The 15042-nt window shown below is 41.3% G+C and overlaps 1 protein-coding gene across 1 annotated transcript in view; it reads left to right on the plus strand.

Moving 5' to 3' along the window:
• LOC137151039 (bromodomain and WD repeat-containing protein 1-like) overlaps positions 1-15042 on the plus strand; it is a 106413-nt gene that overhangs the window by 65365 nt on the left and 26006 nt on the right. The window contains exons 29-32 of the mRNA XM_067545236.1: positions 3938-4063; positions 5088-5166; positions 6994-7038; positions 9549-9695. Of these exons, the coding sequence (XP_067401337.1) occupies positions 3938-4063; positions 5088-5166; positions 6994-7038; positions 9549-9695 (397 nt within the window). The remainder of the gene's footprint in view (positions 1-3937; positions 4064-5087; positions 5167-6993; positions 7039-9548; positions 9696-15042) is intronic.

Below are 15042 nucleotides of genomic sequence, written 5' to 3' on the forward strand. Positions count from 1 at the left end.
CGTAAAAAGCAAAAGAAGACAGACGGGATGTTCACTCATGGCAAAGTCATCTGGGCATAAAGACTTGAGCAAAGTGCAACCTGCACCAGGCCACTCCAATCCCAGACCCTCGGGCTCTGCGCCGTCAACTCTGGCCCTGCAGAGGGGCCCTTTGAGTCCGGGGCTCTTGAACTCCCTTCCCAGGGAGAGAGACGAGGAGGAGTTGAATCTCCCCTCCACACTGGAGACTTTCGTGGTGGTGAGGGAGCTCATTGGAGGCACGACACCATCCTACCTCCTAGGCAGGACTAAGAACAGGACCCCAGACCACCGGCTTCGAGAAGAGCCACGGTGCAATCTAAGGGCACTTCAAGCCTCAGCCCATGCCTAGATTCTGCCAAGGCCAGCCTAGGCAGGACCCTAACCGAAGAAGGGGCAGAAATAACAGGAGGCCTCCCTAGCTCTTCTCCAGCCAGGGTTCTGGACAGGCAAGACAATTCTTTGGTCCTAAACAAAACTTTTGAGGGTGCGCCCAAGGTCTGCACACTCTGTACCCTCATACACACCACCCATTTCCCCTATGGGACTGTAGCCTAGTACTGTCAAGACTGACAGGACCACCATTTGAGCCCCTGGCAATTTGCTCGCTCCTCTATCTTTCCTGTAAGATGGCCTTTCTGGTGGCCATAACTTTGACCAGGAGGGTATTTGAGCTCAAGGTGATCACATTGGAACCTCCCTTTATAACTTTCTTCAAGGATGAGGTTCAACTTTGTTCTCACTCAGCTTTCCTTCCAAAGGTGGTTTTCCAGTCCATGCGAACCAGGACATATTTTTCCTAGTTTTCTACCCGAAACCACACACTAACATTTGGGAGCATAGATTGCATTCACTGGATGTCAGTCATGCCTTGGTCTTTTATATTGAAAGGACTAAACCATTGAGAAAAACAACTCAGCTCTTCGTAGCAGATAGAATGAAAAGATGACCACTTTCTTCTCAAAGAAGGATCTTCGTGGATCACTTCATGGATCAGGGCTTATGACTTGCTGAATATTCCTGTCCCAATGTTAATGGCTCATTTTAAGAGCGCCCAAGCATCCTCTGCAGCATTTCTGGCCCATGTCCTGATCCAGGACATACGTAGAGTGGCAACATGGTCATCTATTTACGCCTTAGCTGTTCGTTACACTGTTACCCGGCGTGTCAGAGATGATGCCGCTTTCGGCAGAGCAGTGCGTCAATCTCCAGGGCTTTGAACTCCGACCTCTCCTCCTATGGTCTAGCTTGGGAGTCACCTATTTGGAATTGGCACGAGCAAGCACTCAAAGAAAAAATGGTTACTAGCTGTTGGTAACTGTTGGAGATGTTGCTCATGACCATTCCGAGACCCACTGCCTACCCCTCTGTCGGAGTCAGCTGGCAAGAAGGAACTGAAGAGGCGGAGGGTTGGCAGGGACCTTTATACGGCCCCATGAAAGCGCGACTACAGGGGGCACTAGAGCAGGGGTGTCAAACATCCGGCCCGCCAACCTTTTTGGTTCGGCCCCTAGTAGCAGCACACACTGCCGCGACCTCTCGCAGCGCTGTACTCTCTGGCGGCAGCGTGCGCAGTCACCAGAGTGTACGACACTGCAAGCGGTCGCGGCAGCGCACACTGCCACGAGATCTGTGTACTCTGGCGGCAGTGCGTGGAACGCTGTGTGCACGAGACACAGCACTCCAAAAGTGCCTAGTATTTTGATTTATGGTACGTATGGCCCACTTGAAGTACATTTAATTCAAATCTGGCCCACCATAGCAAATGAGTTTGACACCCCTGCACTAGAGGAAAACCTTCCGGCAAACTGTGCATGTGGCGCACACAGACCTACTTGGCATGGACATGAGCAACACATTTCGAAGAACAGTTACAGAAGGTTAGTAACCATTGTTTTCACTTTTAAGAGGAAACATGAGTTTGTAGTAACCAATATCTTCTGTAAAATGTTTTCTAGCATAAATGTTCTCCAAATTTGAAGAATGAAGACAAAATAAATCAGTTTCAGTAAGGATGCTTCTAGAATTCTTTGCGTGTTTAAAATCAGATTTTTCTTTGAAAGTGTATGTCGGTCGAAGAGGAGGTAGAATTGGGCCCACTTTACCTTTAGACTTATTTGTCTGATAACATAACTGTACATTCCATTCACAATCAGATTTCTTCCTAAAATTATTTACGTTGTTTGTCTTGCTTGATGTTTGCTTGTCCTTGGAAATCAAAGCAGAACCTTCTGGAAGTTCTTTTATCATCAACATTTTATAACATAATTAACTAAAGTTGTCACCTCAGTCCTCGGGAAAAATCATAGAGCAAGTCCTCAAGGAATCCATTTTGAGGCACTTGGAAGAGAGGAAGGTGATCAGGAACAGTCAGCATGGATTCATCAAGGGCAAGTCATGCCTGACCAACCTGATTGCCTTCTATGATGAGATGACTGGCTCTGTGGATGTGAGGAAAGCAGTGGACTTTAGCAAAGCTTTTGATACGGTCTCCCACAGTATTCTTATCAGCAAGTTGAAGTATGGGTTGGATGAATGGACTATAAGATGGATAGAAAGCTGGTTAGATCATCGGGCTCAATGAGTAGTGATCAATGTCTAGTTGGTAGCCAGTAACAAGCGGAGTGCCCCAGGGGTCAGTCCTGGGGCCAGTTTTGTTCAACATCTTTATTAATGATCTGGATGATGAGGTGGATTGCACCCTTAGCAAGTTTGTGTATGACACTAAACTGGGGGGAGTGGTAGATATGCTGGAGGGTAAGGATAGGATACAGAGTGACCTAGACAAATTGGAGGAGGGGGTTCAACAAGGACAAGTGCAGAATCCTGCACTTAGTGTGTGGGAGACTTCTGTCCTGCTATAGACTGGGAACTACTGCCTTAGCCAGTCAGTTCTGCAGAAAAGGACCTGGGGGTCAAAGTGGACAAGAAGCTGGATATGAGTCAACAGTGTGCCTGTATTGCCAAGAAGGCTAACGGCATATTGGGCTGCATTAGTAGGAGCATTGCCAGCAGATCAAGGGGAAGAGATTATTCCACTCTACTTGGCACTGTTGTGGCCACATTTGGAGTATTTTGTCCAGTTTTGGGCCCCCTACTTACAGGAAGGATGTGGACAAATTGGAGAGAGTCCAGCAGAGGGCAACAAAAAGGATTAGGGGGCAGGAGCACATGATTTATGCGGCGAGGCTGAGTTTAGGCTGCAGAGGAGAAGAATGAGGAGAGATTTGATAGCAGCCTTTAACTACCTGAAAGAGGGTTCCAAGGAGAATGGAGCTAGGCTATCTTCAGTAGTAGTAGATGACAGAACTAAGAGCAATGGTCTCAAGTTGCAGTCGGGAGGTCTAGGTTAGGATATTATGTAGAACTTTCACTAGGAGGGTGGTGAAGCACTGGAATGGGTTACTTAGGGAGGTGGTGAAATCTGCATCCTTAGAGGTTTTTAAGGTGCAGCTTGACAAAGACCTGGCTGGGATGATTTCGTTGGAGTTGGTCCTGCTTTGAGCAGGAGGTTGGACTAGATGACCTCCTGAGGTCCCTTCCAACCCTAATATTCTACGATTCTTCTATGTGTATTTCGTTTTCAATCATCCTGGCTGTAACATTCTTGTACCTGTACCTTAATATTCAGTAGAGGTTCAAATAAGTTTGTAACAACTTAAGTTATTTTATTAATATCATTTTTGTATCAATATTGAAGTCTCTCCCCCACAGCTGCCACACTGTAGCTAACCCTGAGTATTTTATGCTGCTTTCCATATGAATTGTTTTAAATCAGATTATCTGGGGTTCTATACTAAAGGATTGCCAGTTTAGTATTTTATTTCTACTAGGGACAGATATTTACTGAGTTGTTTTTCTTTTCCCCACTCCTTCCTTTCAGTATTAAAGAATGTTAATTTGTTTTATAATCTTAAAGGAGGATCTCTGCATTGATGTGGGAAGTGAGATGTATTGAAAGTAACGCCAGTACCTTCAATGAACCTTCGAGTGCTATTGCTCGATCTGCTAAGAAGATCACTAAACTGCTCTTAAAGTTCATTGAGTAAGTCATATTTTCAGTCTGAATATAATTGTATACATATTTCATATTCTGGGTTGGAGATACAACTTGAATTTCTCCTAATTTTGACTGACTCCTTATTTTTTTGCAATGAAGAATATCTGAAGCCTTTAGAAACTTTCAAGTTCAAAGTATTTCCTGAATTATTGAGTAAACTAACTTGGAAACATCTTGATACGTGTAGCAAAAGGATGTTTTTAGCACTCCTATTTAATCAGCATTTTTTAGTATTCAAGATGTGAGAAAGATCTGTTTGTAGAATTTGTTCATGAAATAAAATGTTTAGCTGCAAGCAAAGGTTTCTGCTCATCCCCACAAACCCATCCACTCCTAAATTAGCCATTTAGAGGTAAACCCAGTTCTTTACTATTTGGCATGCACACAAATATTCTCTATTCTTTTAATCAGTCTGTCTGGTCTGGTGCATTTTGAGAAATTATACTGTTTTTCACAATATAGAAAAACTGTAGGCTTTCCTCATTTATTTAGACCAGAATTAAAGACCTCATCCAAAGCCTAGTCAGCAAACCAGTGCTTGTAAAAACCTAGCATAGAGGTATTCCAAGGAAAGCAAGTTGCTGTTTTGCCTACTGATAAACAAGGCCTTAATCTTAAAATGCTTTTGTTGACCTGAGAGAAATTGTTAAACACACAGCAAATTTTCTCTTAAATAGAGAATTCAGAACATTTTACATCCCTTCCCCTCACAACCACCAAATTTAAAGTTAGTTCTAGTAAACTGAGATGGATGCATATTCTAACGTGAATTAGCTGGCAGAGTTTGCAGAAATCCTTTGAAATGAGTAAAAGGAATTTTTACTTAAATTATGTTGACAATGCCTTGTTTACTGAGCTTAAAATATCTTCTTTAAGAATGCCTTTCAAGCCTTAAATTCTCTTAGAAAATTACTGTTTTCCACCTATTTTCATGTGTGTTTCAAAGTCTAGGAAGTGCTAACTGTTTTCCCATTATTCACACAGTAAAGCTTTTAATTGTACTTTACAGTGATCCGGATTGTACAAACATATTTGAGCTTAGTAATACAACAGAAGATGAGCAGGACTCTCTTGATGCTGATGATCTGGTAATAAACGCTTGTTGATTTATTTTACCTAAATATTTAAAGTCGAAGCTTATTAGCAGAGATCAGGAAGTACTGTCAATCTAGTTACTAGCATCAGCAAAACTAGTTTTAAATATTTTTAAAAAACCTATATTTTCATAATATGCCACAATTACAGAAGTGTCTGGTTATAGAAATATACCTGCTTCATAGCCATATATTTTACTCATAATGTCTATTTATATAATGGCCCAGTCTGTTTTGTGAACTTCCCTAAAGTTTGAGGATTTTTGGATCTGGTATAGGTAGATACACCATATTTAAATATAGTTACGAAATAATAATTATTGAGCTTTGCAAATTTATATGTAAATAATATTGCACATTCAGTATACATTTTGCAGATAAATCACTACATTGTCAAGGGCAGTATAATTTTTCTTTCCCTCCCCCAAAAGTGTGGGGCTCAGTAGTCCCATACCTATGATACATTATATTAAATGTGCAGTATTTACATATATGACTATATCTGAATGTATATTCATTGAATTACATGTAACTTCAGGTATCTTTCTTTTTAAAAATGTTGTAAAAAAACTACTTGCATATTAACAAAATGATACTTCCAAAAGTTCAGAACACAGAATTATATCTGTGGTGAGATCCATTGCTATTTAATATAATTGCATTTATATGTTTGCTCTGAATTGCTTTGTTTATTTAAAAAGAGAAAATTGATTGATTTCAAATCCAACATAGCTGCATTAGATTATGTAATATGAAACTAATAACCTCACTTCATTACATGAGAATAGGAATCTAATGCATTTATTTTAGTATGATGAGCTGTTGATAGCAATGCATACAATGAACATGTGTACATTTGGAGTGTCATCACTGGTTTTTTGGTAGTGTACTTAATAGTATATTTTTTAATTTTACCAAAAACTTTTCAAGCATTTTTTATTCCTAAACAAAACATTTTAAAAATGGTGAAAGGCATTTGTCCTCTATTGAGGACTAAGGCCAGGGAAATTTTGACATTCAGTCCAGAAGTGACTCTTACTACTTAACCATGAAAAACATTGTTTCTCCAAAGATTTTCTCTAAAGATTCTCTTACCTGGTCGTCTTCTGCTCATGAGCTTGACAGGCAAAACTTGAAAAGCCATACGATTTTTCATCTGCCACACGCTGAGTCCCTCATGCCCTCTAGTGCAGGGGTAGTCAATTATTTTTTGTCAAGGTCCAAATTTCTCAGTCAGTGTATATTCACGGTCCAGACTCCACAGAAAATAATTTTAAAAAAAAGATAAGTAATAAAAAGATTTCAAGGTCCATTCAAAAGCATCTGGCAGTCTAGATTAGGCCCATTGTCCGGCTGTTGACTACTCGTGCTCTAGAGCTTAGTGCTTAAAGTTGGTGGTATTGAGCTCTGGTTTGTCATAAGGTATCCTTGTTATATAAAAAGCACCCAAGAAGAGTTACCAAGACTGCAAGCATCCCTGAAACTCTGAACTCTTGGTGCCTTTGCATCAAGGCCTCCAGTATCATCCTTCCATTCAGGTTCAGGACATGGTGCTGGAGCCAGGAATGCTGAGTATTGATTTGTGTCCTAAATAAGTCACTCTTAATCTGAGACCTCAAAGACTGCAGTATCCTCTTTAATGTTTCGCTCTTAGCTTGTCAGGAACCCTTAGCTTAACTGGACAGTTTTCTGTAATGTCCATCATGATAGTATATTTATTATTTTCATTGTAGTATAAATTATAATGGCAGCTTTTGTCTGAATAGTTATCTATTTTATGTTGTAAATTATTATTGAAGTGGTGTGTGGTCTGTTTTGTAGGATGATGATAAATGTCTTCCAAGAACTTCTTACAGAAGAGTAAAAGTGAGTTGGCCTGTCCTTACCATAAATATTGAAATCCTACTTGTCCAGAAAGGTGATCAGCAGAAACAGTAGTGAAGTAGCAGAACCTAGTGGAGCATGCAACCTTTTGTAATTAATGTCTTTCCTAACTTCCCTGGTGGTAACTGCAAATAATCAGATACAATTTTTTAAAGATTTCTTCAGCTTTTCTGCTTAATCCTGTAATGAAGTCATAATGCAAAACATGCAATGGACAAAACTGATATCACAACAGACTTCAATAACTGGAGAACTGCAAATATAGTATCTAATTTAATAAAGAAAAAAAAGTGATCCAGGAAACTGCAGGCCCCTTAGTTTTATCTCAGTTATATACAAGATCTTAGAACAAATTTTGACGGAGAAAGTAATTAAAAACATAGTGATAAATGGTAATTGGGTTAAAATATAACATGGTTTTACGAAATGTAGATCTTGCCAGACCAACCTGATCTTTTTCTTTGTGATAATAGATTTTGTAGATAGGTTAGATCTATTGCATTTCCTTTATCTGGATTTCAGTAAAGTAGTTGACAGAGTTCCACAGGGGAAGTTATTAGTGAAATTGAAGAAGATAGGGATTAATATGAGAATCAGATGGTGGGTAAGGCACTGGTTAAAGGTTCATGCTGAAAGGTGAACTGACATGGTGGAGGGAGGATACTAGTTGAATTTCTCAAGAATCGGTCTTGGGACCAATCTTATTTAACACTTTCATTAATGACCTTGCCACAAAAAGTGGGTGTGTGCTAATAAAATTTGTGGATGAGACAAAGTTGGGAGGTGTTGCCAATATGGAAGAGGACTGAAATATCATACAAGAAGGTTTGGATGACCTTGAAAACTGGAATAATAGAAATGGGATGAAATTTAATAGTGCAGAGTGCAAGCGTATCCATTTAGGGACAATAAGAATTTTTTCTATAAGCTCAGGATTTATCAGTTGGAAGTGACGAAGGAGGAGAAAGACGTGGGTGTATTTTTTGATGATGACTGAGCCACCAATGTGATGTGGCCCTGAAAAAGTCTAATGCAATCCTAGGATGCATCAGGCAAGATATTTCCAGTAGTATCGTTGTACAAGGCACTAGTGAGACCTCATCTTGGATACTCTGTGCAATTCTGAGTCTCCCATGTTTAAGAATAGATGCAGAGAGAAGCTACCAGCATGATCAGAGGAACGAAGAATCGGGTTTAGCAGAGGAGATTTAAGGAGCTTGTCTTGTTGAGACTAACAAAATGAATGCTAAGGGGAGATACAATTGCTCTCTATAAATACATGAAAAGGATAAACACCAGAGAGGGAAAGGAGTTATTTAAGTTAAGGGCCAATGTTGGCACAAGAACAAATGGCTATAAACTGGTCATCAACAAGTTTAGGCTTGAAATTAGATGAAGATTTCTAACCATCAGAGGAATGAAGTTCTGCAATAACCTTCCAAGGCAGTAGTGGGGGTAAAAAAACCTCACTTGTTTCAAGACTGAGCTTGATAAGTTTATAGAGGAGATGCTATGATATGGTTGCCTACAATGGCATATGGTGTCTGCAACTACTATTAGCAAATATCTCCAACAGCAAAGATGGGACACAAGATGAGAAGGGCTCTGAGTTACTACAGAAAATTCTTTTCTTTCCCAGGTGTCTGGCTGGTGGGTCTCACTCACATGTTTAAGGTCTAACTGATCACCCCATATTTGGGGTCAGGAAGAAATTTTCCCTCGGGTTAGATTGGCAGAGACTGGAGGTGTTTTTCTTCCTCTGCAGCATGAGGCACAGATCATTTGCTGGTTTGAACTAGAGTAAATGGTGGATTACCTGTAACTTCAAGTCTTTAAATCAAGATTCAAGGACTTCAGTACTCAGCCAGACATTACAGGCTTATAGGAGTGGTTGGGTGAGGCTCTTTGGCCTGCGATGTATAGGAAGTTAGAATAGATGATCATGATAGTCCCTTCTGGCCTTAAAGTCTGAGTCTGTGAACTTAATGTGTAAACTGTTGGAATTATTCAGGAAGCAAAAAGTCTTAAGTCTTTTCTTTAAGGTTTATAATTAAGGGACACAGGACAGTGTTTTCAGCAAGAAAGCTACTAGAAAAAACACTAAATTTGGGTTTAATCCTTTTGATCACTGGGTGTAGTTTTCCTAAAAACAATTTGCAGGAGATCAAGAGAGTATCTTGCCCTCTTGCTATATTTAAATATAATAGTATGCTTGATTCTGTAGTCCAGCCAATAAGAAAAGCTGGGTTGAATGGGAGAAAATTTTTATTCAACGCTTATCAAAAATAGAAGAGAAGGAATTAAAAAAAATGCAAAAAGCATTCTACTTCACTAATAATTTTCTCTCTTTCTTTACTAAGATACTACTCTTGAAGTTTATCCAGTAATTTCTGCAAAATGTTTAAAAATCTAATTGGAATTATTTTTGTAACTTAGTTTTTTCAGGGAGTAATGGGTTTTTTGTTTTTTTTTGTTTTTGTTTTTTTTTAAAGGGACGGGTTTTTAAGAGACAAAACATTGTGAAAATCAACTATGATGAAAATACCTGGAAGAAACAATGTATGGAACTGGTCAATTTAATTTTTCAATGTGAAGATTCTGAACCTTTTAGACAACCTGTTGATTTGGATCAATATCCTGTAAGTTATCCTTCATAAATCTAAAGATATAAACGTTGTCACTTATCATTTCTCTTTTGGTACAAAACTTGTACCGTAATAAGATTGTCATTCATGAAGTTGGCTTCATAGATCCGAGATCTTGAAGATGTGCTGTGTTTTCAGTCCAGAACTGCTGAAACAAATTAGCGTTGCCATGTGCCTAGATATCTATGCCCTGTCATATCAAGATAACATCTATGAAAAGATTCATGTTGCCTGCATTCTTCATTTCTAGGTTTTTTTATGTTTGTCATTGAAACTGGAACTGCTTGTATCATACTAATATCAATTCGTGTTGCTTGAAGTTAACTACTTCTCATGCATGTTTCTAAACTTTTTTTTTAATTTCCTTGAGATTGACAGGCAGGGCTGTCAAATGCTTGGTCCACGAATTGAATCTGACTTTTTGTAATGTTTGTGGTCCATATGACATTCATATTCTATATAATCTAAGCTTTCATTTAAAAACTAGTCAATTTCCTAGCCCCCATGGTTGCAAAGAAAACCTTGCAAATGTAAATCAGTGCAGTGATGTCAGCAGACATCCTGAGACGACGATTGAGAAATGTGAACTTCTTTTGTGTGCATTAATTTCCTTGGGCTGTTAACTTTAAATATTACTTTCTTAAACCTCTTCATGGATGCCTGACTTTAATCCTGCCCCTCCCTAGAGCTCGCCTACAATTCCTGTCTAAGGAAGCTCTTGAGGTTAGATCCTCTGAATCCATTCTGATTTCAGTTCCAAGGTCTAAAGAGCCAGCCTTGGCCCCAGTGGTCTCAGTCTGTTCTGGTGGACTGCAGAGATCCAAGAAACTGCAGTCCCAACTGGAGATGGGATCAGTTCCTGTGGGTCTCCCAGTCAAACGCTTGAGGTGATACATGTCCAGACTGAGGGCTGCATGGTCACATACCATCATCCTGGTTTTGGAGTTCGGCTGCCCTCGTTCGTGCCATACTTCACACCTCATAGCAGTCCAACTTTGATGTAATACCTGTGGCAGCACGACCAGGGTCAGTTCCAGCTGCCTCCTCCAGAACCTCAGAATGAGGGTCATCATTGCCTTCAGTTTCAGATACTGTGGTACCAAGAAAGAAGCAGCATAGGAGCAAGATAGCCAACATTAGCAGTGCCAGTTCTTCTTTGAGTGCTTGCTCATGTCCGTTCTGAATGTAGGTGTGTGTGCACGCCACATGCATCCATAGGGCCGGCTCTAGCGCCCTCTGCAGCAGCGCACGTATGTGCTCAAATATATATGGTGCTGCCAGCCCCCTCCCTCTCAGTTCCTTCTTACCACCCGTGATGGTGCTGGAACAATTCTCTTGCTCTTGCAAGTTTCCGTGTTCCTAGAGGTTTTCTATCTATTTAGTACCAGTATATATAGATTCAAAGTTCTAGAAAGTTATTTATTAGTAGTTATCTAGGTTTGAGGCTAAGGGAGCTCCAGGGTCGGGGCATGCTCCAGTCCCCGGGATTCAAGCCCTGCACTTCTTGTAAGAAGCCTATGCCACTGAGTGACTCGCATCAGAACTGTCTTAGGTGCTTGGGGGAGCCCAATTTTCTCTGCAAAATGCAAGAGTTATAATGAGAACCAAGGACTGAGATATAAGACTTGAGGCCCTTATGATGGAAGCGGCACTCAGACCTGCATCAGAGCCGAGATCGGACTTGGGACCAAGTATCGCGGCCTCGTTGAAAAGTGCTTTGCCAGCGTCGTAGCTCCCCTGGCACAGTTCGTCATCCCCGGTGCTGAAGAAGCGCCAGAAGAAGGTGCACTCGCAGAGGGAGCGTTCAGTGTCACCGAAGTCGGCTAAGAAAGCCGCAAGGAAGCCAGAGTTTGCCCAGAAAGGGTCTTCTGGTAAGGCTGCCACAGTTCCAAAGCAGGGACCTGTTTCACCTCCAGCTTCTGTATCAAAAGAGACAAAGCCATGCATATCTTCAGATCCACTGTTGTTCCCTGACCCAATCCCTGTTTCGGTTCTGGCTACATTCTCGGTTCTGGACAGTTCTGTCACTGTAATGGCCCAAGTCTGCCTTTCAGGTTCGGTGCATGTCCTGGATCCATGTGCGATGTGCACAGCTCATAAAAGGAGGTGTATATCCTCAGTTCCAGGGCCATCATCTTAGTCTCCAGTTAGAAAGAAAACAGATCCAATTGCTGGTCTTGTCTTGGATCATCTTCCTCTGGGACCCTGTCAAAGTCTCCACAAAGGACTGGATTCCCATTCTTCCCTCCAGATCCTTTACTATTCTGGTACATTCTTTCTCAGATTTGGACCCGGATCTTCTCCAGGAGGAGGCTAAAGGAAGAACATAGAGACCTGTAGTGAGGTTTGGATCACCTTTATGTCCTCCTTCCATTGGCATGTTTACAGCCCAGGGGTTGGGGAAACTGGCAATTATTGATGACCACATTAAGACCTCTTTAATAATCCTCCTTTTGGATGTGGAGGTGACATTTCATCTGCAAGGAATCCGAAAGCCCAAAGATGGTCCGATTTGATTCCCTTGAATCCATTGACACTGCAGACAGTGATACCTGATGCCCTGTCTGAGAATGACAATGGCAGAGAGAGCCCTTCTCTGTCAACCGATGCATTTAGAAACTGACTTCAAGCATGACTTGTCACCAGGTGAAAGTAGGGGTGACTTCAGTCTCTTCTCCTTCTGAGGACACTATACAATTCCAGGACCAGGTGAATTTCATATTGTTCTCTCTCAATCTCCCTGCGGTACCAATGGAAGAGACTTCACACCTGGTATTTTTTATATCCTTGGTACTTCTGCCAGGAGTCAGATATCACTCTTTATCCTGGGTGGGTTGTTGTAGTTGGCCAAATCTGTTGGCCCAGTCCCACACAGCTATCTTCTAGCTATCTCTAAGAAGGCAGACAAACTATACCAGATACTCTCTGAAGGGTTCTTGTATTTTCATACCCACCCTGTGCACATCTCGCTGGTGGTAGTTGCTACCAGCAACAGAGCAAGGTCGGGACAACCACACTTCACCCTGAGTGACAGAAGGGAAAGAAGATTGATTCATTCAGGAAGAAGGTGTTCTGCTCCTCATCCCTTGGTGTTAGGCTGGTGAATTATCAGGCAGTTATGATTTGTTACCAGTTCCTTCTGTGGGAGAATGTTGTCTTCTCCAAGGCTTATCTGAAGACAATAGAAGGTTGGAAAACGCCATCTTATTAGAGGGTCAGACTATAGCTAAACGTTCCCTCAGAGCTTCCTTCAATGCCTCAGACTTTTTGTTGCCAGAGCACTGGGCATCTGCTATGACTATCAGGAGGCATGCATGGCTTCAATCCTTTTGTTGTAATTATGGACACCAGAAGTAAGTTGGAAGTCTCCCTTTTGAAGGGGAGAGTCTTTTCACTGAAAAGACTGCAATTTACTAGAAAAACTGAAGGATGCTATTTTGACAGCTCAGTCTCTGGTGTTAATCCCATTCATTCGAAGGAGGCCTGGCAGTGCTCTCAGCCTTTAGTGCCCTATTTTTCATCCAGTCCAAGACTCAATAATTACCAACAACCTGCAGCTCACAGAGTTGTTACAGAAAGAAAACTTTCAAAACGGCCCCAAGCCCAAACAGCCCACTTCCTCATCAATCCCCTCATCCCAGAACATTAAACCTCAGTTTTGATGAGATACCTGGGAGTCTAGGATCAGCCAACCAGCTTTATTCTCCCCCGTCCTTGGAGACATGCTTGCCCATTTCATTCACAAATGGAGGCAGACAACCTGAAACCAGTGGATCTTAGAAATCCTGGGAAAAGATTGTCATTAAATTCAAAACACTGCCTCACTCCAGCTCCTCCATCTGTCCCTCTTCAGGGATCTGTCCCCCTCATGAGGCAATTCTTCTCACAACAGTGGAGAAGTTGCTTTGATAAGAGCAGTCGAGGAGATTTCTGCTTACCTTGAAGGGTCATGGTTTTTACTCCTGATATTTTTTTGGTACTAAAGAAGGATGGGAGGATTCTGATTGATACTAGATTAGAGGAAATTGAACAAGTACATCTGGAAGTTCTGGTTACTGATGACAGGGTCAGCATATGGAGTCCCTTACTGTCGGTCCTGGATTGGTTCCCAACTCTCAATCTAAAGGATGTTAATATTCATATTGCAGCTTCAGAAACATCAACAGTATCTTTGATTTGTGGTAGCTGAGCATCATTTCCAGTACAAAGTGCTTCTATTTGGTCTTTCTGGAGCACCCAGGGTATTTATGAAGTTCCTCTCTGAGGTAGGATTGTATCTGAGGAAGCAGGGTATATTTGTTTATCCTTACATCGACGATTGGCTAACAAAAGCTGCTGTGTGCAAGAACTTTTGAGTCATATAGTTACCACAACCAATCTTTTTTTTTTTAGATGTAGGGTTTCTTCTCAACCTCCCAAAGTCAATCCTCTGTCCTACACAAAGGAGCCTTTTAATAAGTGCCATATTGGATTCAGTAGGAAGGAGAATTTTTCTACCAGATGACAGGTTTCTCAAAATGAAGCAATGTCTGTTAAGGATTGGAAGTTGCCCCACATAGAGGGTGAGGTTCTTCCTGATTCTCATGGGTTTTATGGCAGCCACTACCTATGTGACTTTCTTTGCCAGTTTAAAAATGAGACCTCATAGGTGCTGAATGGTCCCAGGTTTACAGTCCAAGTTGAGACAGCCTTCAGTTGTTGATCACTATATCTCAGAACATCATAGTCTCTCTGGACTGGTGGGCAAGCAGGGCAAACCTGCTTTGAGTGTGCAATTCAATCCTTCGGGTCCATCTCAGACAGTGATTTCAGATGCCTCACCCAGTGGTTGGGAGGTATGCTTAAATCATTTAAACAGTTTGAGGACATTGATTTTCTCAGGAAAGAAAGTTGCTCATCAACATGATAGAATTAAGAGCGGTTTATTTGGCTCTAAGAGCATTCCTCTGTCAGCTTTCAGGGAAGATTGTGCAGGTAGTAATGGACAATGTATCTGCAATGTATATTAACAAGCAGTGGATGATCACTTTGCCCCCTTAATTGCAGAAGTGATACACCAATCCCACAGATTTATCTGCCATGAAATTTATCCTATGACACTACAGTTGACTGGGGAAAGCAACATAGTTGTGGCTCATCTTATCAGAGACTGCTCTTAGATGCAGGTGTGGTCCCTAAAAGATCAGGTAGTTGACCATATATTCCAGATGGGGTCAACCCAGCTGTGGACCTATTTGGAACTAGATTCCGGAAAACATGTCATGGTTTCTGTTCTAGAACGGGCAGGAACAATCTCTCTCTGTCAGATGCTTTCCCACTGCACTGGGAGAGGGGTCTGATG

The sequence above is a fragment of the Emydura macquarii genome, unplaced genomic scaffold (assembly GCF_026122565.2).
Source record: "Emydura macquarii macquarii isolate MOO-44397 ecotype Brisbane River unplaced genomic scaffold, CSIRO-AGI_Emac_v2 contig_1043, whole genome shotgun sequence".
In the NCBI taxonomy this organism is placed as follows: Eukaryota; Metazoa; Chordata; order Testudines; family Chelidae; genus Emydura; species Emydura macquarii.